General features: G+C 38.2%; 2 protein-coding genes across 2 annotated transcripts; both read left to right on the plus strand.

The window, feature by feature from the left end:
- Nucleotides 1-855: 855 nt before the first annotated feature.
- On the plus strand, nucleotides 856-1,800 carry LOC114081154 (olfactory receptor 5G25-like). The gene has a single exon (XM_027922732.2). The coding sequence runs from the start codon at nucleotides 856-858 to the stop codon at nucleotides 1,798-1,800; it is 945 nt and encodes a 314-aa protein (XP_027778533.2).
- Nucleotides 1,801-14,246: 12,446 nt separating this feature from the next.
- Nucleotides 14,247-15,191, plus strand: LOC114081142 (olfactory receptor 5G9). The gene has a single exon (XM_027922722.2). The coding sequence runs from the start codon at nucleotides 14,247-14,249 to the stop codon at nucleotides 15,189-15,191; it is 945 nt and encodes a 314-aa protein (XP_027778523.2).
- Nucleotides 15,192-25,576: the final 10,385 nt, after the last annotated feature.

The raw sequence follows: 25,576 nt of genomic DNA on the forward strand, positions 1-25,576 counted from the left end.
TGGCAGCAATGATTGGGTCACAACACCCCTCAGTACTTAAGGATTGATTGATCCCTTCTTTAATGGGTTTCAAAATTCAGTGGAGAGTAACTGAATTAATGAGTATTATGACATGAGGGGATGTGGTATATTACAATGTGTGTCCCAAAAGAGAGACTGTGAGCTGTTTCATCCTGTCCCAAAGCTCTGTTCCCTTGTTTCAGCCTTCCCTCCTGTCCTTGAGACATCTATAGATATCTTCTGTACCATTTGGCTGTTTCTATAGAATCTAAAAGAGCAGAAAGGAAGTTACATCATTCATACCTATATATACTTAATCTGGAGTGAGTGTAGATACCAGCTTGGATTCATAGATTTTGTGGAATGTCCTTTTCTCTGAAATGGGTGTTTTGAGATAAGTATCATGGAAAAGTGAGAGGACCTCCCTTAGAGAGCCTCCACATTTCACTTCTAGCTGCAAAATTCCAACTCTGGACAAATGTCATCTTTTTTAAAAAAATAACTTTTTTATTCTATCTATTAATTTTTTATGTGGTGCTGATAATCGAACCTCACACATGCTAGGCAAGTGCTCTACCACTGAACTACACCCCAGCCCCCCAAATCATCTTTTGACTATAGAGGACACTGAAGTAGTACCCAGGGAGGTTCAGTAAATAACTCAGATGCACCCAGATGGTTAGCAGAGACTTAGCAGGTCCTCCGGGGTAGAACTCAGATGTTTGCCTGTCAGCCTATGCTGTGTAAATTTAAAAACGAAAAACAAGTAAAATTCAGGTGCAAAACTAGAAAGCCTTTAATTAGACTGGATTAAATAAAAATGTCTTATTTTTTTCTCAGCAGATTAAATAAAAAATGGATTCTGAGAATCAAACTTTGGTGACTGAATTTTTTTTCATGGGCTTAACCAATTCACCTGAGTACCAGGTGCTCCTCTTCCTGACCTTCCTCCTAGTGTACGTGGGTACTCTCCTTGGAAACCTGGGCATGATCACCCTCATTTGCATGGATTCTCGACTCCAAACCCCCATGTACTTTTTTCTCAGCCATTTGTCCTTTGTGGATGCCTGCTCCTCTTCCATCACGGGTCCCAAGATGTTGACTGACATCTTTGTGGAGAAAAAAGTGATCTCTTTCTTGGGTTGTGCTGCCCAGTTTGGGCTATTCAGTCAGTTCGTAGTGACAGAATGTTTCCTTCTGGCTGCCATGGCATATGACCGGTACATAGCCATCTGTAAGCCCTTGCTGTATACACTCATCATGTCCCAGGGTGTCTGTGTGCAGCTGGTGGCAGGGCCTTATGCCATGGGATTTGTAAGCTCCATGACTCACACAACCTTGGCCTTTTGCCTACCGTACTGTGGTCCAAATATCATCAACCACTTCTACTGTGACCTTCTTCCTGTCATCTCTTTGGCATGTGCGGATACCCAGGTCAATAGAATTTTGCTCTTTGCCTTGGCTGGAGCCCTTGGAGTCCTCAGTGGTGTGATCATCTTGGTGTCCTACATTCACATTGGGGTCGCCATCTTGAGGATCCGCTCTGCTGCTGGCAGGAGCGAAGCCTTCTCCACCTGCTCTTCCCACCTGACGGCTGTCTCCATCCTTTATGGGACTCTTTTCTTCATCTATGTTCGTCCAGGCTCTAGTTTCTCTCTGGATATCAATAAAGTGATTTCCGTGTTTTACACCGCAGTGATTCCCATGTTGAATCCACTAATCTACAGCCTGAGAAACAAGGAGGTCAAAGATTCATTCAGAAGAGTGTTGGAGAGGAAGAAGCTTCTTATTGGCAGGTAGAGTAGGGTACTGATTGTACCACTGGGAAGATGTGACATGGGATGGAGCCCAAACCACTGGACTGGGTGACAGGAGTCCAGATTTTAAGATGACATTCCCTCTTTATTGTTGTCTCATTGCTAGGTCTTATAAAATCTTTGGTCAAATTTTATTATTTCAGTGTTTTCATCAGTAAGAATGAGATTTTGAAATTCAGACTGAGATGGGGGAGATTGTATAATCATCAAATTCAGAAAATAGTGCCTACATTTATGACTAGGAAATCAATATTCTTTATTAAAACCTGAATAAATGTAAAAATCATAACCTATGAGGTTAACAGTACTTCAGTGCTGGTACTCAGAACCAAGTCCTGCAAGCTGGGTCTTTTGTGTGTGTGTGTGTGTGTGTGTGTTTTAAATTTATTTTTAAATTTTTTAAAATTTTATTTTTCTTGAGTCCTCTAAAATATAAATGGTTACATATGGTATTGTTCTGCTATAATGGAACTCTGACACTTTGTAAAACTATCTGTATGTTTGGAGTAAAAGTTTTTTGAAAACCTTTTACTTCACATGCACTGCAGTGATAGTAACACCTTGTCAGGATTCTGCCACCCAAGTTCATGATTTATGTACGTAAAGTACAGCCTGAACTGCATTTTTTTTTTAAATCATGAAGTAGGTATTACTATCGTTATTGGTTTTTGTGTTTCTGGCAGGGCATTAATTAACATTTTAGAGAAGACAAATCTGATAGCCATGAAGGGTCAATTTATTTCCTATGACCTTAATAATTGATTTAATGTTTTTTCCCTCCCAATATAATATTTTTTTCAACCCTATTTCTGTGTTCCTTTACTGGAATATAGCAACTGGTGAAAGAAATGAGGGGAATGCGTGATTGACACAGATGTAAGACTCATCAAGAACCCCATTTTGCCTTTCCTTTGAAGACCTTCATTGAAGAGAAATTTAATTTTACTCTATAGAACTTGAAGGGCGCAAGAAGCCTTAATTACCTAGAATTTCTTTCTTTTTTTTTTTACTTTGTTTATTGATCATGCTTTCTGCACCCAATGCTGGCTGTCTTTACCAATGATTTGGGGAAATATTTGGGATAGATGCTATTCATGTAAGGTGGAATGAGATTCAATGAACTCTGCAACTGTGAATTAGTGTAACATTATTATGTGTTTCCACTATGTGCCAGTCATTATTATGCCTATTGAGTGGGAATAGAAGTATTCATGTAATTTAGAGATTAGAAGAGTTGGAAAAACAAGCTATATTCTGTGTTTCCCAGAAGAGGGATTGAAATTTGCTAAATCACTGTTTCTTCTGATTTTCAGGATATTTTCCTTTCTGCTATATATTGTGGGTGTTTTTGGAATGGAGAGGGTTGAAATAAGGGAAAGATTACTTAATGGTGTGTTGGGAGATGAGATTTACTGTGAATTATATGAGTACTAAAAAACATTATCTTGTTTGTGGCTTATTAAAATTCTTGTTTCAACAGGTGATTCTTGGTTGCCCAAGATAAAAAGTTATTCCATTGCACGCTTTTCTATTTTTCTCTCTATATCCGGAATGGAACCCAGGGGTGCTTAACCACCAAGCCACATCCCCAGCCCTATTTATTTTTAATTTTGATAAGGGTCTCTCTAAGTTGCTTAGGGCCTTGCTAAGTTGCTAAGGTGGGCCTCAAACTTGCAGTCCTCCTGTCTTATCCTGGCACACAGTCTTAGGCTGTTGAATTTCAAAGGTAGTGATTGCTCTGATTGCTTGGGATCAGGCAAAGCTTGTTGGATAAGGTTATCATTAGCACCTGTTTTATAGAACACATGGAATTTTGATCTCCGGTATTTCTATAAGTGAGAATGGACTGTAAGAATAGGTTAAGGAAAAGGGGCCATAGGTTGTCACATGGGGATGACACATTGACAGACCATGATGAAACATCAATGCCCATATCATGGAAGCAGAAGCAGTCAAGTCATATTCTACAGGATTAAAGAAAGAGTATAGAATGAGTCCAGGCCTACAGTTTCCTAAGACACTGAGATGATTGAAAAGTTTATATGGAAATATAAATGACCAAAATATCCAAATTGGTCTTGAGGAATAAAATTTTGGAATGGAGTCCAAAGGTGGGGATCTTTCTCCATTGGATATAGACTTATGAATATGTAGTAGTCAAGAAAGGATCAAGAATAGACTAAGGACCCTGTTAGCATTGCAGAGATTATAGATGCATTATCTTTATAATTAGAATACACACAGATGCTCTGCATAAACACTTTATTTATAGCAAAGTAACAGGGAATGAAGAGATTTTTAAAACATAGTTTTAGACCCATTGGATGTTTGTATGAAATAAATGGAGTTTACCCCTGTCTTTCAGCACACACCAAGAACACACTAGGTGGGGTGGAGTGGAGATCAAGGTGTGAACAGCAGGGACCTGAAGAATGTAGAAGACACTATCAGAGAATGTATTTAGGATCTGTGGTGGTGCCTAGAGGTAGGGAAATGTATTTTTTTTTTTTTAAACAGAATACAAAACCACTAAACTTGAAGGAAAATATTGAGATCCTGAACCATGTTAAATCTAATTTTGATATGTCGAAAGTCACCATTCAGATCATGAATACATAAGCCACATAGTGGGAAATATATTTATAATACATAGAGCTAGCTTATTTAGGATATATGAATTATACTATGATTTAAAAAAAAGACAGGCATCCTATTGAGAAAGTACACCAGGTTAGGCACTCTAATATTACAAAGTTGTTAACTTCACTAGAAATCAGGGAAATTACAACTAAACAGGCAATGAGATACTATTATATCCTCATCGAGTAGCTAAAATTATTATTATTAGCTCTCATACACTACTTAGGGGTTTGACACTATTGGATTAGAAAACTTGGATTATCATCCCGTTTTAATTGAGATGTATCTTATCAACCAAGATCACCTTACGGTGACTCTCAGCTTGACTAAACTTTAGGCAAGCTACTTCTTGACTAGAGACCTTTGACCTCCCTTTCCTTGGAATTTTTACTTTAGAAAACTAGAAATTGTCCATTCTTTCTTGGTCTCTTTGAGGCGTGAATCTTTTCCTGTCCTCCTCTCAGTTATACAATGCAGAAGTATCTTTCTCAAGGACTTTGGAGTTGTCTCTTGACATCAAGGAAGTGTGCCCTGTCCTCCAGTGTCTGTGAGAAAATAGGAGCCTAATTTTGGGTTTTGGCAATTAGCAAATGGATGGTCTAATCAAGTTGACCGACTTCCTTCTTAATACGCCAGTGTACTCATTAGCTGTCTCCAGTGTTTAAAAACTCTTCTACATTTTATTCCAGAAAAGCTGCGTTCAATGTCATTTTTCTATTGCAGTGTTGAATAAAATATTTCTTGTTTTTTTTAACTCTCTTTGGTATAATTTCATCCTGACAGTTCAATTGCAATTTGATCCCTGGTATATTTCCAAGAATATAGCAGTAAAATAATAAATCACTTGTGCAATATTCGTAACATGGAATACTAGCAGTACTATAAAATATATGAACAACAGAGGATGGGTGGTGGTGATTGTCCATTCTGATGTGAGTGATGGTTATATGGGTATTTTTATTTGGTAATAATTCACTGAGCACTGAACTTAAGAATTATGGTCTTTTTCATTCAAGTGTTGTTTGTTGGTAAAGTTTTAAAATGCAGCATCAATGTTGTATTTCTTGGTTCAACCTCTCTTGTTAGGATGGGCTCAGAAAATATCTGTTCCTACATGACAAAACTTATTCACATGTTCCAAAGCAGTGTTTTCCCTGTCTGCCCTAGAAAATGAGAGGAACTATCATATTGGCACTGGGAGTAAACCAAGTATGAGTGGCTAAACTCAAGCAGTCTTTCAAAAACTAAATGACATTTTACCCAACTCTTAAAAAGGGAGAAAGATATTTTGTCAATCATGGGTGTGTCTGAAGATTCAGGATCAGAATCAATCAGAAAACTCAGATTTAGTCATCTGCTTTCCAGACGCTTACTTTGAGACATGAGAATATGTTTTTCCGGTGATGAGCAGGGGGAACATTGTACACATTATTGTTTTATGTAAGACTTCCTCCCAAAGTAAGGTAATGCTACTTGGAAACAGATCTAGCATCAGCATTGTCCTGTGGGGCTCTGATTTCCTCTTACCTATCATATCCTTCCTACTCAAAGTATAGGCTTGGCATCCTCTGGGAACTTATTAGCCCATGCAGACTTACTCTTCACCAGTTGAATCAGAACTTATATTTTAACAAGATACCAGACAATATGTAGATATGTTCAAGTCTAAGAAGAAATCTTGCACATAGCCCCAAGTTCAGAGGTACATGTTATGAAGATTTAGTGTGAAAGATAAGATTTTATCTAACCTGTATGAAATTCTACTAAATGAATACCCTATGGGATTATCTATCCTAGATCCTCATTCAAGAATGAAGAAAGAAAAAAAACCCATATACACTTGTGAGATAATACTTTACAATCAACGGCAAAGAAGTATATTAGATTTGGAAGAAAAACAAATGTTAAGTTATTAAAGAATATTTAGGTCGGACACAATGGCACATGCCTATAATTTCAGTGACTAGTTTGAGGCTAGCCTCAGCAACTGAGTCCCTAAGCAACTTAGTGAGATTCTGTCTCAAAATAAATAAATGAATAAATAAAAAGGACTGGTTATGTGGCTCAGTGGTTAAACACCCGGGGGTCAATCCCTGGTGCAAAAAAAAAAAAATTAAAAAGAGAGAAAGATGCTTATGTGTTGCACACACATGTGTACGTATGTGCATGCATGTGTGTGTGCATATGTGTGCACATGTGTTTGAGTATGTGTGTGTTTCCTTATCTAAAGAAGGTGACAATGAAAGTGGATGAGGATCCAATAGCATCTGACAGTGCACATGTGTTCATGAGGATGATTGATGTCAAGAAACATCTTTCCAATGACATTGATACCTGAAACGTGTGAGGTGACTGAGAAGTCCTGAATGGATGGATGAGTAATTTTAAAGATGGTTGGAAATGGAATGATACTTGATACCTTTGCATTGCTAGGTAAGCCCCAGCCTGGGCAAATGTCACTGTCTACATTCTTTTGGTTTCAGAGCATTTGGGCACAGTGATTGGAGCAGGAGGTCTAAGATATCTCCACGGTCCATCCTCTACTATGATGCCCTTCAACTAAGCATTTCCAGAAACTTCATGGTACTTCTTGTGGGGAACCCTCAAAGAGTTGTCTCATCATTACAAAAAAGTTTTTTTCTTTATTTATTTGTCTTTGAAGGAGATAAGGAAAAAGGAAAGTATCCAGTGAAATATGGAAAACAAATAAGTTGACCCCAGAGAGCAAAAAAACTTTAATTTACTTCTTTCTTAACAACAAAATTCCCAAGGTATGGCAGACTTTGGGGACATGTTCTCCCAGAATGAAAATGATGTAACTGCTTCTGAATGAATACAAATGAATAAGACACTTAATTTGCCTCTGAGTGGACTCCTACTAGCTCCTTAGGAAGATTAAGAATAAAACTAACTCCTGGAAGTTCTGACTTCTCTGTGCAGTTGGCACCAGGTAAGGGTCGGGGATGGACTGTGGGCTGCAAAGCAGTATGGTCTATACTCCACATCAATTTAATTCTTTTTGATATCTCCAAAGAAGAAAGGAACTCATTAGAAAGTAAGTGTAGGTGACACTTAACATTCATTTCTGTCTCTCTGTTTACACTTTGAGAAGTTCAAAATGAATTAAGTGGATTTATAAGAAAACTATTATAATTGATGTTTAAAAAAATAACAGAACAATATTATATTCAGTCCATAACTGGTTAAGAGATTGCATTGAATTCCAGCAAAAAGTACTGTGTTTTCCCTGTCTGAATATACATACATATAGAGGTGAGGATCAAGTTGAAGCCATCTTGCTGTACCGGAACTTCACTCGTCCTGAAGCCCTTGAGAGATCTGAGGTTCCCTCCTGCAGAAGTGGTATAGTTGAAAGCCTGGAGGCTCTGAATTCACACAGGACAGTGTTGATCTCACACCACCTTCTAGGAAATACAAGCCCTGAGACTTAGATCAAAAAAAATCCACACTCCGAGCCTCCATTGCTTGCTTGCTTTGTGGGATGCAGATCACCTCATTCTTTACCCAGACTTATGCGCACATAAATATGCTGATGTTGGTAAGGAATTTGGGCAGAATCTGCTGAGCCCCGAATACTGCACAATTGCTGTTCCTAGTCTCACACTCACTGTACCCCCAAATCTTCTGTATCATGAAGCCACTCACACTCAATCTTTAGCACTATATGGCAGAAAGTGATTTTCAATTTGCCACAATTTCTGTGGTCTTTGGGTACACAGCTTGAAGAGTCAGTTTTCTTAAAGGGTGAGGTGGGGGCTAGAGTTCTTTTAGTATCTTAGAATTTTAGAAATCTAAAGCTCTAAAGGCATAGCTTGTAATTCCCCCCCCATACACTTCCTACCTGTTAAGGATTCACAGATTTTTTTGCCTCTTCTTGGTCCTCACCCAGACTTATCGATTGTGGCTCTTTTTGTAATTGCTGCAATACTTTAAGGAATTGCTCTAGATTGTCCTTCTCCTTGGTGTGGTTTTGGATTAATTTTTAAAAACAAAGGTAATACATTTACACTTGTCTTAAACATCTTAACATTGTAGTAAAGCTAGGATTCCATTTGATTATTCACCAAACGCATTTTCCTGGTCCTTTTTAATCTCAGACTGCTAGTTTGTTGTATTTTCTTCCACACTCTTGTATTATTTGTGCACGCATTTAAATAATTCTCATTAAATAAAATGTTGAGATTTTTAAAATGTAATTTTGTATTCATCATGCTGTAAGTTTCTTCTCTTAAATCTGTATTTAAAAAGTGACTACGTTGGCATGTCTAAAATCACCTTATATTGAAGAGTCAGTTTGGTACAGTGTTTACTAAATGAGTATACCCAAGTTTATTTTGCTGCGATTGTTTCAGAGAACATTTATGTGGATTCCAGTTTTGCATCATTTTAAACAATGGTGGCATGGGCATCCCTGTTTTTCCCCTGTGTGTGTGTCTTCAAGGTGGAGACTAGTGGAATTTTCTGACTCAACAGATAAACACTTAAAAAAACTAAATGTAGCTAGTGGGAAATTGCCAGACAGAGACCCCGAACCCTCATGTATCTTTGATCACGACTTTCATTGCCTCTTCAGAACTTCATGTTTTCATATTTCTCAAAACTTTGTAGATGTGATGGTGGAAGTTGTATATTGTATATTGCTGTTTTAATTCGGTGTCTATTTTTAGAAAGACTGAGCATTTTTCATGCTTATTGGACTTTGCAGGTCTCTCGTGGTAGGATGTTCTTGTCCATTGCTAGGATGCTATTTGTTAATGGTCTGTGATATTTTTTTTTGTGTGTGTATGTGTGTGTGTTCTGGTTTTAACTCCTTGCTGTGGGTGTTGCAATGTTTTCCCCTGTCTGAATATCTTAATTTTACATAGAGTATACTTTCATTTAAATTTATAAGGGATAGTACAATTCTTCACACTTCCTTCATTTTTTAATGATTTTATGATTTATTTAAGAAGACCATTCCATAACAAAATAATAATTCTGTTTACTGTTTCTTGTCTTATGTTGACAGTTAAGATTGTTTTAGTTTTAGTAGTGTTTGGTAGATATTCGACACCACTGTGTTTTCAAAAGCATTCAAATATTGTAATACCTTTTGATGACTAATTTATTTTCATTTCCTTTTGCCGAGACCTGCACGGAGAGTAAATAGTTCTCTGAATGCAAGTGGTAGGTTGGATTAGGAAAATTAGAAATTATAAAAATAAAAAGACAAAGACTCAATTATGAGTGGAAGCTGGACATGGTGAGTAAACCAGCCTGATGGAGTCTGGCTTAATAATGAGCGAACGTCTGCATATTTATTATATAGGTGTAAACTTCAAAGGGTTCACTGGGAAAAGCCTTCTTCAAGGTAAAAAGGATGAAGTTTGTGATCAAAACAGCTTGGTTGGGGCTTATCAGCTCACATCCATTTCTTCTACCTCTGGTGGTTGGGATTTGAATTCAAGGCTTTTGAATTAGTAAATTTCATGACAAGCAAGGAATTCTCCCTATCAACAGGAGACAACTACAAATGGGTGTTTCCCTCTGCAGGCACTTTCCCACCAAAAAATTCCCAGAAGCAGTGTCTTACTGTCCAGGGTTAGTTACATAGTTCAAAGCAATGATTTATTCACTGCTCATAAATAAACATTTATTTTTGTTATACAGGACTGGTATATATGCTTAGGTCAGCTTTTAGTTTTCTTGATTTATCTATTCTTTTCTATTCCTTTCCTTTTCTGTTCTATGAACAATGCCTTACTCTTTTAATTATGGCATCCTCATAATTTATATTGACATCTGAACTCTCTCTTTTGTTTTTCTTTTTAAAAATCATTTTGGCTTATGGGTATCGATTTTATATAAAATAATGAGTGAAAGTATGGGTATTTTATATACAATCAATACCCATAAATCAAAGGCATTTTTATACATAAGTGATGAATTCAATGAAAGAGAAATTAGGAAAACTACCCTATTCAAAACAGCCTCAAAAATATAAAATACTTGGGAATCAATCTAACAAAAGAGGTGAAAGACCTCTAGAATGAAAACTACAGAACACTAAAGAAGGAAATTAAAGAAGACCTTAGAAGATGGAAAGATTTCCCATGCTCTTGGATAGGCAGAGTTAATATTGTCAAAATGGCCGTACATCCAAAATTGTTATACATATTTAATACAATTCCTATTAAAATTCCAATGACATTCTTCATAGAACAAGAAAAAGCAATTATGAAATTTATTTAGAAAAGTAAGAGACCCAGAATAGTCAAAGCAATCCTTAGCAAAAAAAAAAAGTGAAGCAGGAGGCATCACAATACCAGACCTTAAACTATACTACAGAGCAATAGTGACAAAGATAGAATGGTATTGGCACCAAAATAGACATGTAGATCAATGGTACAGAATTGAAGACACAGAGACCAACCCGCATGGATACAGTTATCTCATACTAAACAAAGGTGCCGAAAACATACACTGGAGAAATTATAGCCTCTTCAACAAACGGTGCTGGGAAAACTGGAAATCCATATGTAGCAAAATGAAATTAAACTTCTATCTCTCACCATGCACAAAAGTTAACTCAGAGTGGATCAAGGTCCTAGGAATTAGACCAGAGACCCTGCTCCTAATAGAGGAAAAAGTAGGCCCAAGTCTTCATCACATCAGATTAGGCTTTGACTTCCTTAACAAGACTCCTAAAGTGCAATAAATAAAATCAAGAATCAATAAATGTGATGGATTCAAACTAAAAAGCTTCTTCTCAGCAAAGGAAACAATCATTGAGGTGAAGAGAGAGCCTACAGAATGGGAAGCAAAGTTTTATGCCATTCACATCAGATAGAACACTGATCTCCAGGATATATAAAGAACTTAAAGGATTTAATACCAAAAAAAGACAAACAACCCATTCAATTAATGGGCTAAGGAACTCAACAGATACTTCTCAGAAGAGGATATACATGTGATCAACAAATACATGAAAAACTGTTCAATATATTTAGCAATTAAAGAAATGCAAGTCAAAACTGACTATCCCAGTCAGAATGGCAGTTATGAAGAATACAAGAAATAATAAATGTTGGAGAGGATGTGGGGGAAAAGGTATACTCATACATTGCTGGTGGGACTGCACATTGGTGCAACCACTTTGGAAAGCATGTGGAGATTCCTCAGAAAACTTGGAATGGAACCACCATTTGACCCAGCTATCCCACTCCTTTGTCTATACCCAAAGGACTTAAAATCAGCATAATATAGTGATGAAGCCACATCAATGTTTATAGCAGCTGAATTCACAATAGCTAAACTGTGGAAGCAACCTAGATGACTTCAATAGATGAATGGATAAAGAAACTGTGGTATATACACACAATGGAATATTACTCAAAATTAAAAGAGAATAAAATTATGGCATTTGCAGGTAAACAAATGGAGTTGGAGAATATTATGCTAAGCAAAGTAAGCCAACCCTAAAAAACTAAAGGCCAAATGTTTTCTCTGATTAGTGGATGCTGATCTATGATGCAGGTGGCATGGGAAGAATGGAGGAACTTTGGATTGGACAAAGGGGCGAGTGGGGAGGGGGTCTAGGGGTAGGAAACATGGTGGAATGAAATGGACATCATTACCCTAGGTACATGTATGATTGCACGAATAGTACGTCTCTACACCATGTACAACCAGAGAATTGAAATGTTGCGCTCCATTTGTATACACTGAATTGAAATGCATTCTGCTGTCATGTACAACTAAGTAGAACAACAACAATGACAAAAAAAATGGACAGAAAAAAATCATTTTGGCAAATTTTGAGCACTTCCCCATATTTTAAAATTGGATTGTTTCATTAAAACTTATTTTTAGATTATGATTGGAATTGCATATTCAATTTTGGAATAGTTTGGTGAGTAACCTTACTCAATCAGCCTAGGAAAACCAGGAGTCAGTCTGTTTTCTGACCAAATCAGCTTTATTGGTCCTTTGCAATGAGACACACCACACACCCTAAGAACTTTCAGTGTCTTACTGAACAAAAGAAAAATGGAGTCATTGACAGGGGTTGAGTTTAGGTGAAAGTTATATCAAAAAAGCATTTCAAGAGGTTCAAAGCAAAGCAGAGCTGAATGCAAAGGAATCAATCTCAGCTAGAAATAAGGCAGATACGAGACTCTGTTTCCTTGGAAACTGCAAAGTTAAGATAGATGTGGAGTAATGCATCCTTAAGCCCGCTACCTGACACTCTACCTATGTGGAAAATTCACCCTGTTTCCCTATGTCAGTGACACAGATCCTTCAGAAAGAATATTTCATCTACTGAAATAATTTTGATCCAAAAATTTTTACTAGTTGTGTGAAAAAATAGCAGTCTTTCAAAGGAGAGGGTTGTTGGGACAGTTTGTAGCTACAGCATATGGATGGGATAAACACAGTTTCCTCCTAACTTCACAGTTGGCTTGATCTTCGTCTGTTAGACCACCTTGAAGAATGGCCAAGCAGGTGCTTACTTTCCTAGTGAGAGCAGAAAAACTTTTAAAGGAAAAAGTGAATCTTTACGAGGGGAGTCCACAAAATGTATTTTTTTCCAGTTATTTTGTTGCTTACTTCTTTGTTTCAGTAAAAGTTGCATAGTGTGTGTGTGTATATATGTATATATATATATACTAGTGTGTGTGTATATGTATATACATATATAGTATATATATTTTTAATATTTATTTTTAGTTGTAGTTGGACACAATACCTTTATTTTATTTTTATGTGGTGCTGAGGATCGAACCCAGGGTCTCGTACATGCGAGGTGGGTGCTCTACCGCTGAGCCACAACCCCAGCCTGCATAGTGTATATTTTGCTTCTCACAAATCTTGAAGATTTCTTACTAGACTTATTCAGTTATTTTATCAGTTCAAACTTATATGTATTTTTCCTGTTATAATTTATATGTAATTATTTTTGATTTTTCATATTCATCTATTATACTATTTTTGAACTTTTATTTTTAAAAAACGTGTCTCATTTTTTTTTAGGTTTTCTTCTTCGTTTGTTCTTTCTTTTCTGCTTGCTTGCAGGTACTAGGAATTGAACCCAAGACCTCTCTCATGCTAGGCCCTTGCTTGTACAACTGAGTTATATTCCTATCCCTTCTTCTAGGTTTTTCTATGTGGATAATCATTTTGTTCACAAATGGTGCCCATTGTTAACAAATGATGAATGATTCTGATGTTTTATCATTGCACACATGTATTTACTGGGGATTTCTTTTCATTAAATAATAGTTCTTTTTATTTCTAGTTTGAAACGCTTTCTGACAGTATCATTTTATTAAATTACTTATTCAAATTTTATTGAAAGAGTTGTGCTTTTCCATTTAGTCTATAAGGGTAGTGAATGATTGATTAGGTTTTCTAGTGCAGAAAGTTTTCTTGTCTTTTTCTTTTTTAAAATATTTATATTTTAGTTTTAGGTGGACACAGTATCTTTATTTTATTTCTATGTGGTGCTGAGGATGGAACCCAGTGCCTGGCGCATGCCAGGTGAGTGCGCTACCATTTGAGCCACATCCCCAGCCCCACAAACTTTTCTTAAACATCCATTTTCTCTTTAAGTCATATTACTCTTTAGCACTATGATACATACACTTGATTGGCTAGCATTTTATTTAGAATTTTCTTTAAAAATCAATATTCCTAATTTATTTTCCTCTGCATCATGTTATGGTTTTAAGATAATTGCATGCCTTATAAATTCTTGACTTTTCTCACCACAGAGACCCAAACCTACTGATGGCTGATGAAAACTGCACAAGGATCACCGAGTTTATTTTCATAGGCTTAAAGTTCCATCCACAGCTGCAGATCTTCCTTTTCTTGCTCTTTCTGCTTTTCTACCTCATCACCATGATGGGGAACCTGGGCATGATCATCCTCATCCGTGTGGACTCGCGCCTGCACACCCCCATGTACTTCTTCCTCAGCCACCTGTCCTTCGTGGACATCTGCTTTTCGTCGGTCGTGGGTCCCAAGATGCTCACCGACTTCTTCTCGGAGAGGAAGGCCATCTCTTTCCTGGGGTGTGCCCTGCAGCAGTGGTTCTTTGGTTTCTTCGTGGCCATCGAGTGCCTTCTCTTGGCCTCCATGGCCTATGACCGCTACGTGGCCATCTGTAACCCACTACTGTATTCAGTCGCCATGTCCCAGAGACTCTGCATACAGCTGGTGGCCGGACCCTACGCTGTGGGCTTCCTGAACACCATGACTCACACCACGGCCGCCTTTCGACTTCCCTTCTGCGGCTCCAACATCATTAATCACTTCTTCTGTGACATGTCCCCCCTCCTCTCCCTCGTCTGCGCTGACATCCGCCTCAATAAACTGCTGGTTTTCATTGTGGCCGGAGCTGTCCTGGTGGTCAGCAGCCTGACCATCATCGTCTCCTACTTGTCCATCTTCGCGGCCATCCTGCGGATCCGCTCGGCCGAGGGCAGGCGCAAAGCCTTCTCCACCTGCTCGTCCCACCTGACCGCCGTGTCCATCCTGTATGGGACCCTCTTCTTCATCTACGTGCGCCCCGGTGCCATTTCCTCCCTGGACCTCAATAAGGCGGTGTCGGTGTTCTACACGGCGGTGATCCCCATGCTGAACCCACTCATCTACAGCCTGAGGAATAAAGAAGTCAAAGCTGCCGTGGGCAGGACCATCGCCAAGGGGAAGTTTTTCATCAAGAATTAAACTCACATCCAAGAAATCAGAGCAAAGGAAAAAGCTTCTGGATGCGATTTGACTACCTGGGCGCCAAACCTTTTGCAGAATTTTGAGGGAGGGGGGATGTCATCTCTCCTTCCACATGATTTTTATTTTACTATTTAATATTTTAAGCTCCATCTCATCATGTCCCTATAAACGCTCAAAACTTCTAGTCACTCAAGAGTCAGAATATTTCTACTTCTTTTAAACATCCTTATTACTGGAAACACAATAAGACTCGATGCATGGTGGAACCACATAGCTGGTAATAGAGCTATAGCAGTTGGAATAATGTGAATATCCATTGCAGCAACATAGGTTCCCCATCCCTTTGTGCAGAACTAAAAATATCAAACGCACAAGTTATTTAGGTCTATAAATGATCGTTTTTAACTGAAGGAATTTCTCATATCTATCTATTTTAAAATTTTTATTTTATGAAGACTTTCTTTATTTTTCTTAAAATAAAATTTCATAATCATTCCAAAAAAAGAGAAAATATAGAGAAGCAAAAGAAGAACAACAATAAAGGTAAAAACCCTGCTGGGCATGGTGGCACATGCCTGTAATTTCAGGGACTCAGGAGACTGAGACAGGAGGATTGCAAGTTTGAGGTCGGCTTCAGCAACTTAGCAAGACTCCATCTTAAAAAACAAAAAACAAAAACAAAACAATCCCCCCCCCCAAAAAAAAAAAAAAAAAAAAAAAAAACAACCCACAAACCCCTCCAAAACTGACTGGGGGATGTAGCTCAGTGGTAAACCACCCCAAGCTCAAGCTCCAATATCAAATAAATACATAAATATATACAAAATCCTTACAATCATACTCTTTTACCCAGAGGCAAATATTGATAACAAGTTCCAGGTGTTTCTCTGTGTATTTGACTCTTTAAGCTATCCCAGCTATTACTTTATTATTTTATATCTATTTTTTTGCTAGTTCTTACAGATAAAATTCAATAGGAATAGCATATTATAGAAATTAAACATAAAATTAAAAGAAAAAAGAATGAGAAAACCAGAAAAATTCTAAAAACTCAGAGGCCACAGTTATTGAGAAGTCAGATGTTAACTAAGATGTAGAAAAATTATAGCCTGTTTTCATGCTGATCTTTTTTGTTGTTTCCAAATTGTAAGGCAATGGAATTCAAAGGAACTTTTAACACCTCTTTACCATCTGAAAATATGCTGAGGAATTCAAGAAGGATTACTGTTATTTTCAGAGAAGATAAAATTATGCTTGAAAAGTGTCTATTTGATAAAACCAGGGTCTGCAGTGTTTCTTTAGTCCTGATAGTTGGGCATGATATAAAAATGTACAGTTATGTTCAGACTATGTCAAGATTTATACCTGAGTGTGTGGTGGGGGGATGGGGAGGGCGGGGGCTAAAAGCAGGATGAGACACATTCAAGTCATGCAAGGGAAAACCAGGGTGTGGATTTAGCTTAAGCTCCTGCCACGTGGGAGGGTGGGATGAGAGGCGGGGTGTGCTAGGGCTTTCTGAGGCAAAGAGATGGAATCCACTGCTGAGTGTCACAATCCTTGCTTTCTTTGCCAAGGATAGGAGAAGCTGCTTTGGGTATTGCAGGTATTCCAGAGGTAGCTTTTTACAGGCACTGATGAGAGAGTCACTTGAGTTCAGAGGAGATGAGCAGACTGTGCCAGGAGCTGGACACAGATGAAGACAGATGGATTAGGGGAAAGAATGAGTCATGAGCCAGAAAACCAGAGGGACAGAAATAGTGCCCACAGGAGTCTATTGAATGGATTCCTACCGCACATACCATAGCTCACAAATTCTTCCATTCAATTCATATTTATTTGTTTATTTTTGAAAGAAATAAGCAGAAGATGGCATAAATAATCACAGATATGAGTGTGTTTGCTGCTTATAGTAAAACAAGGTGAATTTGTTCTTCTTTTCTTTTTCTTTTTTTTTTCCAAAAAGGAAAATTATCAAGGCTTGGTCTGTGCTCGGCAGCAGAGGTTCTTTGGACCCTTGTAGCTGCATAGGGTTCCTCTGGTCATTCATGGTACATACGGCTCCACTGAACCCCAGAGCTCCGTTAACTGCCATGTCCCCACAGCAGCTGTGTCTCAGAAGTGGGTAAGCTCCATGCTTTGGGTTCATGAACACCTTAGTATTTCATGACAGCTGCTGATTTCCAATTCTTCTCCATTATCATTTTTGAGATATCTCTCTACTATGCACCACTGAATATCCTGATACTTCGTCCAATACACTTTCCCTTAAAAGTATTATATTAAGGCACTTTTAATTGTATACATTAATAAAATAGAATGATGAATCCTTATGTCCCTATCACCCATGCTGTCATTGTCCTTGAAATGTGAAGTTAACCTGAAGTTCAGCAAACTTTGGTGGCATAATATCTGTATATTCTTCCCTTTCTCCCTCTTCCTTCTTTCCTCCTCCTCCTCCTTCTTATTCTTTCTCTTCTCTTCTCTCTCTCTCTCTTTTTTTTTGTACTGGGGATCCAACTCAGGGGCATTTAACCGCTGGGCAACATGCCAAGCTCTTTGTATCTTTTATTTTGGGATAGGTCTCCCTAAGTTGCCAAGGCTGGCCTCAAATTTGTGGTCCTTCTGTCTCAGCCTCCTGAGTTGCTTGGATCACAGGCATGCCCACCACACCCAGCTTCTTCCTTTACTTCTTGACTGCCATTGTGGAATCCATTCTGCTGCTGGAAGACAGTCTTCCCTTGTGCCTTATGATGAATGCTGTCTGTTCTGGATGGGAGTCACTTCCCCACCTGTTAATTATGTACAGCAAGTTTTCCTGGCTCTCTTTAAAAGAGTCAGCATTCTATGTTGTGATGTTTGTGATATTGAGTCCCATCAGCAATACGATTATCTGCAAAGAATAAGGCCTAAATTCATTGTTAGTGTGGAAAACAGGGAAATAAAGAGCTTCCAGGCAGAGCAAGTGACCCTGGTTTATCCAGGACCCTAGGATTCCAGGTCCCTTACCCATGCTTCTACCATTTATCCTGTCATCCCCTCTCTCTGAATAAGAAAAAGCAAAAGCCAAATCTCATGCTCAGAACGTCCAGTTCATTTTCAGGAGATTGCGTTCCCTCAAGGGTTCATGATCGCATCTGTGCACCTGAGGAAAGTTCTAGAGCATTCCATTATCCACTGCCTCTTTCCAATCCTGCATAAGTATTTGGCTGTAGAATGTCTCATCTCTAAGTTTAATGCTATAAATTACACCTATAATTCTGATTTCTGATGTCTTTTTTTCTATGACTTTGGTGTAAGAAAAATAGGCAACAGGCAATACTAAAAAACCACTCCCACAAAAACAAATAAACAAAATCAAAACAACAACAACAACAACAAAAACACCACCAAACAAAAAAACCCAGAACAAAACAAAAACAGCTTCTTCACCTATGCTGTCTATCCATCACAGCATTCTCATGTTGGTTGTGGGATCCAGGGAGATCTGGTTCAGCCTGAGTCCCAGGCTGGCACTGAGCAGATGAGGAGACCCTGTGTGCTCCAAGGCCAGGTGCAGAAAGTGAGTTACCTCAGGGTGAGGCCAGGGGTTACCCTGTGCAGCTGAAATAAACCGAATGCAGAAATCCGTCCTCAGAATGCATCAGTGGCTAGCAGGTCTTCCATGTTCAGAAATTCCCCTGAGAAACAAAGGGAGTCAATGTGTAGTTGCCACGTTTCTTAAGGCCTTTGGTATTTTATTGGAAGCCCCTCCAAGGAGTGGACCACTGCCTGCATTCACACAGACAGGGCCCTTGTCTAAACTCAGAGCCAGGAACTGCCATCCCCTGTAATCTCACTCAAGAAATTCCAAGGACAAATATATTTTGCAATTTTCAGAGCAAATCCCAGCGTGCTGCCAAAGAGCAGACTTCTCTGTAGCCTAGCAACAGATTCCACTCAGTGTGATAGGAAGACGGCAGTCCCTCTTAGAGACCCCAGAGTAACTTTCCCTGACCAATGCATTTTACCTTTTGCTTTTCTTCTTAATGGTGAAGCAAAAATTTTTTTTTAATGGGTAAAATATTTGAACTTACTTAGATTATTTATAATTTAATATATAAGTTGAGTCAGAATGCATTTTAAATATACAGGCCTAAATTCATTGTTACTGTTGCCTAGAAAAAGCAATGAGAATCATAATTTGTAGAGAGGTAGTAGCAAAAATCATTGATGAATATTTGGAAAATAGAGCAAAAGGAAGTTAAAAAAACATGAAACTCTACTATTCATATATAAAGGTAGTGCCTATTTTAATATATTTACTTTGAATATTTCCCTGAATCTGTATGTTTATATAGTATATTTAGAATTTAGAAATATATAATTTAGATAGTCCATCTTCTAAGGCAATAGGACTTTTAAGCACATGTTCTTGTATAATTTTGTTTGTACAGATAATCAATGCTAAATCTATTGCTCGTATTCTTTTAGTATTTTTCTATGTTCAAAATTATATAATATTTTTGCAATAATATTTCATGTAATATATTATTTTTAACGGGTCTTAAACTAAATCATAATATCTAAATATTTTGGAATAAATTTTGGTCTATTAAGTATTCCTTTCAGTATGCCTTGTAATTGCCAAAATAATTTATCATGTTAACAAATTCGCATGTGATGACTCCTAGTTCACAGGCGTTATTCTGTGTTCTGGGCTACAGTTGTGAGTGACCCAGGGCAAGTTCCCTCCTCTGTGGAGGGGGATGGGCTAGCAGATGAAGACAAACCTACCAGGCACCAGCACTAGGAAAGAAAAAGCAGAGCATAGTAGGGTGTAAGACATCCTGGGGTTCAGCAGGATCATGCAACTAATATGTAGCGGGGCTACCATTCTAACCCAGGTCCCAAGGCAGCAAAATTCAAGGTTTTTATTTTTATATTGACATTGACATGATAGTATGGTCACCAAGGATAAAGACTGGCGGAGAAGGAAAGAAGCCAAATAAGTGGCATTTACCTCTGTGTCATAAAACACCACAGCAGAGTCCCATTTTTCATTCTCCTTGTCTTCTAGTAATTCCTTTTTAACTGAGCATGTTGCAACCAAGGTAAAAGACTGTTTCCAAATGTTCTCTCCTTGTGGCTGTTGCCATGTGATCAAGTGCTGACCAATGAGTGACATTTAAATGGAAGATTTGTGAGTTTCTTGAGCATATCTTCAGATTTTCAAGGTATTTCCCCTGTCACCTGTCTCTTTTCTGTGACCTGGGATGTCTATAATAACTGGGACTTAAGCATTTATCTTGTACCAATAGGAAATACTTAGATACCTTAACTGTATTTCAGCCATATCAGCTCAAATCTGGTGACTAGATCTAGATTTGTCTTATGAAAGAGTAAATAAAGTCCTTTAAATCACTTCTTTAAGTTCTTAGTATTTTAGATTATTATTTCATGTAGGCAAACCTAAGCCAAACTCATACAAGTCCTTCTTTCAGAGGTGGGAAGTAAATACACATGATAATTTACTTCCAGGGAAGTAAATACACATGATAATTTCAATAAACTATTGGAATAACTCCCCCCATTATTTAGAGAATATTTTATTAGTTTCTGTAATCAAATCCATGTACATAAGACCTTACATATTTAATTTAGTGTGTTACTTTTGTACAAATGGAAAAAATTAAATTTAATATTTCCAGATCAATATGGCTGTTAATTTCTGTACAATACCAATTCAACATTGTAAACTGGGTTACTTTTCCCAAAGTTGACAGCACAGCTAAAGTTTCCAGAAATTCAATTTTATGTGTGTGTGTGTGTGTGTGTGTGTATATAAAGATCAATAATAACAGTATGTTATGCAACAATAGCAGCAAAAGGTTTTCTGGGTTCTGCATTTATCTGGACAATTGGCTTGGCTTTTAAGCAGTACACTGGAAAAGAATAAAAGTGGAAGAACACAGTTGGGACAATGTTTCTACTCATTTCTCTGTCACTATTTTGAAACCCTCAAAGAAAAATCGAGAGAAAAACAACCACCATGTTTGGTCAATGTTTGCTGCTCTGGTAGCTGTGCCCAGGGCCTTGGTGTTCTGACTGACTTCCTCTCCTGGATCAAAGGCTTATTTCTGGTTGATGGACAGCGGAGCCCCCTGGGGGGGAGGCACAAGTCATCCACACTGAGAGCCATGGGTCTATGGCCTAGAGAAGGGAAAGGGAAAGAGAAACCTAGCTGGGTAGATGAACATCTGGAATGGGATCTTGAAAAGTGACAAAAATTTAAGCAAAAATGTTTTGGAGGGATAAAAAAAAAGAGAGAGAGACACTGTTTTCACACTCTCTGTCTTTACCAATGTGAGTAGTTTTAAAATAGTCCATTTTTAATACTTTTAGTTCAAGGATATGGTGGGTGGTTGGCAAGCTGGGAGATGGTGAGGGAGAAAGGAACTTCAAATGTGGGTGGCAGGGTTATGTTCAGGTTGTACAATTGGGGCTACATATTGAAAAAATTCAAATATGAATCATATCCAAAATTATAGATAATTCAAACCAAAAAATGTAATATGCTTATCTATGAAATGGGGATAACATCATGTAGGACATTATATCATTATCTGTTTAAAAATGACACGAGAGGGGAATATTCAGAAGATGATGGTTGATATTTCTATTATTACTGTTATTGATCTCCATTAGTATAAATTCTATATGGCCAACATTGTGGATATCCGAAAGACGCAACATCATCTGCTCCTAATTAAAATTTATAAAATTTTATTGGACAAGAAATAGAGGAATTATTTCTCATCTTTTTTCCTGAGCAGACACTGCTTCTTAATGGTGAGAGTCCCGCGTAGCGTCTGGCCAAGTTGTTACTCAGCAGAAGTCTATCACCCACACCTGAGCACGTCTGTCAGGCTTCTCACCTGCACCTGAGCACGTCTGTCAGGCTTCAGTTTCTTCTAGCTGTATTTTAAAAGGACTGTATTAGGGACAAATTCAGAAGTTTAATTTACCTTTCTCCAATTTCTCTGCTAATAAAGATTCCCCCTAAATGACCTTATGTCCTGAATTTTTTCCATTTAAAAAAATTTGTGCATTATAGTTGTGGACAATGGTGGGATCTGTTGTTACATATTCATACATGCACATAATATAACAATATAATTTGGCCAATATCATTCTCCAACACTTCCTCTTTCCCTCCGTATCCTGAATTTTTACAAATCTAGTTTTAAATACTGGTTCTATTTCAGAACGTTAGTATCAAACTTTTTTTTTTTTACAGTAACCATGCATGAGAATGTCACAGCCCCATAAAATATATTTTTTTTCTCCTTCTCCTTTAGCTCCAGGCATCTGTTCGTGGTCTCAGGGAAAGCAAGCCTTGTTCAAGGCAAGGGAGACGGCCTCCTTGGGCTGTTTCTGCTTCAGGTGTTGCTAGACATGGCCACTAGATGGCAGCATCGGACCGTCATCCACAAAACCGGCGTTGCCTTTAAGAGTTTAGGCTTGGAAAAAAACGTTCAAAGGCTGAGATTGAGTTTTGGAGGGCTGTGAAATCACATACAGGTTTTGTGTGTTGGTGCCTATGAACAATTATTCCACAGGGAAGGACCAGAATTTTCATTAGATTGTCAAATTCATGGCTCATAAATATTTTAAATTGCTGTTGTATTTTAACATACTTAAGTTTGGATTGTGAAACTTAAATTATAAAGGGAAACTAGTTTCCCAGGATACATGATGGAATTACACCACATCTGTTTTAGAAACTCATAGTTCAGAGCTTTTGACTTATCAAATATTCTGACACTCCTTACATCATTAAAACAATGAAAAGTCAGTAGAGTTTGTAATATTTTTTGCAAATAATTTTCTAGTCTATTCTTTGATGCTTTAAAAATAAGTAAAAACAATAAAATTTTCTGTTCTTATTGCTATTTTCATCTTTCAATACTGACCATAGATTAGAATAATTGGCAAATGTTTATTTTTGTGTTCTTACGGCTGTTTCACATTTGTATTTCACTTTAATTCTAAAATATCTAAGATGTAATCACCTTACTATCAATGCCATATTCATAACAATGGTAACTTTTAAATGTTAATATCAATTGAGCTTTTAAGATGCTTTTTAAAAACAGGTGTATAAAACTCTTAAGTAACTGTTGGAGTTGTAAGCTGTGCACAGAAAGTTTTATTTTAAGACAACTCTTGTGAAGTGGGGATTATCTTTAGTCAAGAGATAAGGAAACTTGACATTTCTTAAAGTGTATTGACTTGCAAGAAGCCAGATGGCAGGGAATGGCAGGCACAGATGTCAATTAAATTCTTCCTTCTCCTCAGATTCTCCTTTTCCTATTAAACTACCTCCTCTGCCGTGTATGTTGTTATTAGGAAACATCACACATAATATCAATTTGATTCTGTCTTCTGCTCTTTGTGCCAGTGTCTCCCTGCTCAAAACCTTACTTACATAGAATGCTATTATTTAGTGTGCATGATGTATTATTATGCACCACTTATTATTTTTGGAATTTATCCTGATATAGTTCCAAAGTGAAATGTTTGACTTAAATTTGGAATCAAGTTTTAATTTAAAGGGTAATTTTAAAAGACATAATCCCTGTACAAATCTGATCATCCCTCAGTGGAAAATTTGATAAAAGGTTATTAACTGGAGTAATTTAATTGCTTTAGTGATTTCTTTTCCCTGATACAAGCTTACCCAAGAATATTGAATTTTTTTTTGTGTGTGTATGTGTGTGATTAATGTAGTTCAGCTTATAAAGACATATGTAAGAAAGTAAACTGAATTTTTGGTCATTCTTTAGCTCATGTCATGAAGTCTTTAAGAGAGTGGACATCAGTCAGCATTAAAATTTTAGGACGAGGATATTGAACCCTCAGAAAGAAAGTGGGCTTAAGCAGCCTCCTGAAGCCTCCTGCGTACCAGCCCCTGCTCTGGTGACTGGGAGGTAGGGTGGTCTTCAGTTGGAGTAGAGGAGCTAGAGAGTGGTCAGCAGGTGTGGCGGGCCTGTGAGGGTTGAGTTAGGCTGCTATTTTCCAAAGAGTATGGGTGTATTTTGATATTTAGCAGCAGATGCAGCCAGACTAAGCGTCACCCTGGACACTATATATGATTTTGCTGAATTAACTAAGTTATGGCCTTAATTATCTAGGATCAAAGGGATACAAAGTCCTCCACAAAATTACCATAATCGAAGATCACTTTGGTAAGTTGCATAGGTGAGGTTGATACCGCCGGTTATGGCGAGTTCTGCTTCCTCACATGTTGAAGTTTGAACATTAGAGAAGCAGCCGAGGCAAGCATATAAAGCATGGTTTATTTAAAAAGAGGTAACATAGCCTTCTCCCCAGAGGGAGAAAGGGGCCAGAGCTGGTATCCTGGTATCCCAAGAAGCGAGATGTTCTGCCCCTTTTTATGTGACCTGGTCTTCCTTTGCTCTCCTGTGCTCTTCCCCTTATCTTTCTCCTTCCAGAGTAGGTGACTGGGCCCAGGAATGCTAGGTGGGATGGCTAAAAGATGGGAACCAGGTGGGCTGAAGGGGGAAGGGCAGGATGGAGCAGCCCAGGACACATTAATTAACAACTTTATAGCTCCCTGTAGGGAAGGGCAATTCCTGGGACAGGTTACCTTAGCTGCAGGTGAGAGCAGGGGCTGGATCCTGATAAAGGTGGAGGAAGGGCTCTGAAGGAATTAACATTTCAATCCCTCAAGGGACAGTCTCTTACTTCCTGGGACTCACTTAAAATTGGCCTGACTCATCTGACCTGACTCCGTTTGCCTATCTATACTGATTGCCTGTCTAATTCTGGCTTCAAGGTCACCACATGTCTGAAACATAGAAGGAGATACTGCTTTGAACCACAGATGCTGGTGAAAGAACATCTTTTTGTGGAGGAGGTCATGTTTGAGCTATCTTGAAGACTGGGCTGCAGTTGGACTGGTCCCATTTAGATGTGACCCAAAATTCAGAAGTGAGAGGAGTGGGTAGTCCATGAGATTGCACTTCCATGGTAAAGACAGGGGTGAGATATCATGATGGAAAGGAGTTTGTAGCAGGACTTGTGAGATCTGGAAGATGAAGGACTTGAGTCAAACTCTGAACTTATTAAAAGGTTTTTGCCTGGTTCATCTCACTCACCACATAAAACCTGGTGCTGGATTCAGGGTGGACTGGAGTGACAGGTGAGAGCCTGCAGGGGTGGGAGGGCACTAGGGGCTCAGCTGCCTAGGGCTGGAGTTCTCCAAAGATTGAACACTGCAACCTCCTGGCGGTGGGGGGAATGGAGGGGAATAAAGGAGGGTGGAGGGGGAGGTGGGGGGGGGGGCGGAGGGGGGACTTGACATCACTGGTAACTAATCC

Source organism: Marmota flaviventris, chromosome 9 (genome assembly GCF_047511675.1).
Source record: "Marmota flaviventris isolate mMarFla1 chromosome 9, mMarFla1.hap1, whole genome shotgun sequence".
Taxonomy (NCBI): Eukaryota; Metazoa; Chordata; class Mammalia; order Rodentia; family Sciuridae; genus Marmota; species Marmota flaviventris.

Excerpts from the sequence above, each read along its gene's own strand:
- LOC114081142 (XM_027922722.2), top strand. The coding sequence starts at position 14,247 with ATGGCTGATGAAAACTGCACAAGGATCACCGAGTTTATTTTCATAGGC.
- LOC114081154 (XM_027922732.2), top strand. The coding sequence starts at position 856 with ATGGATTCTGAGAATCAAACTTTGGTGACTGAATTTTTTTTCATGGGC.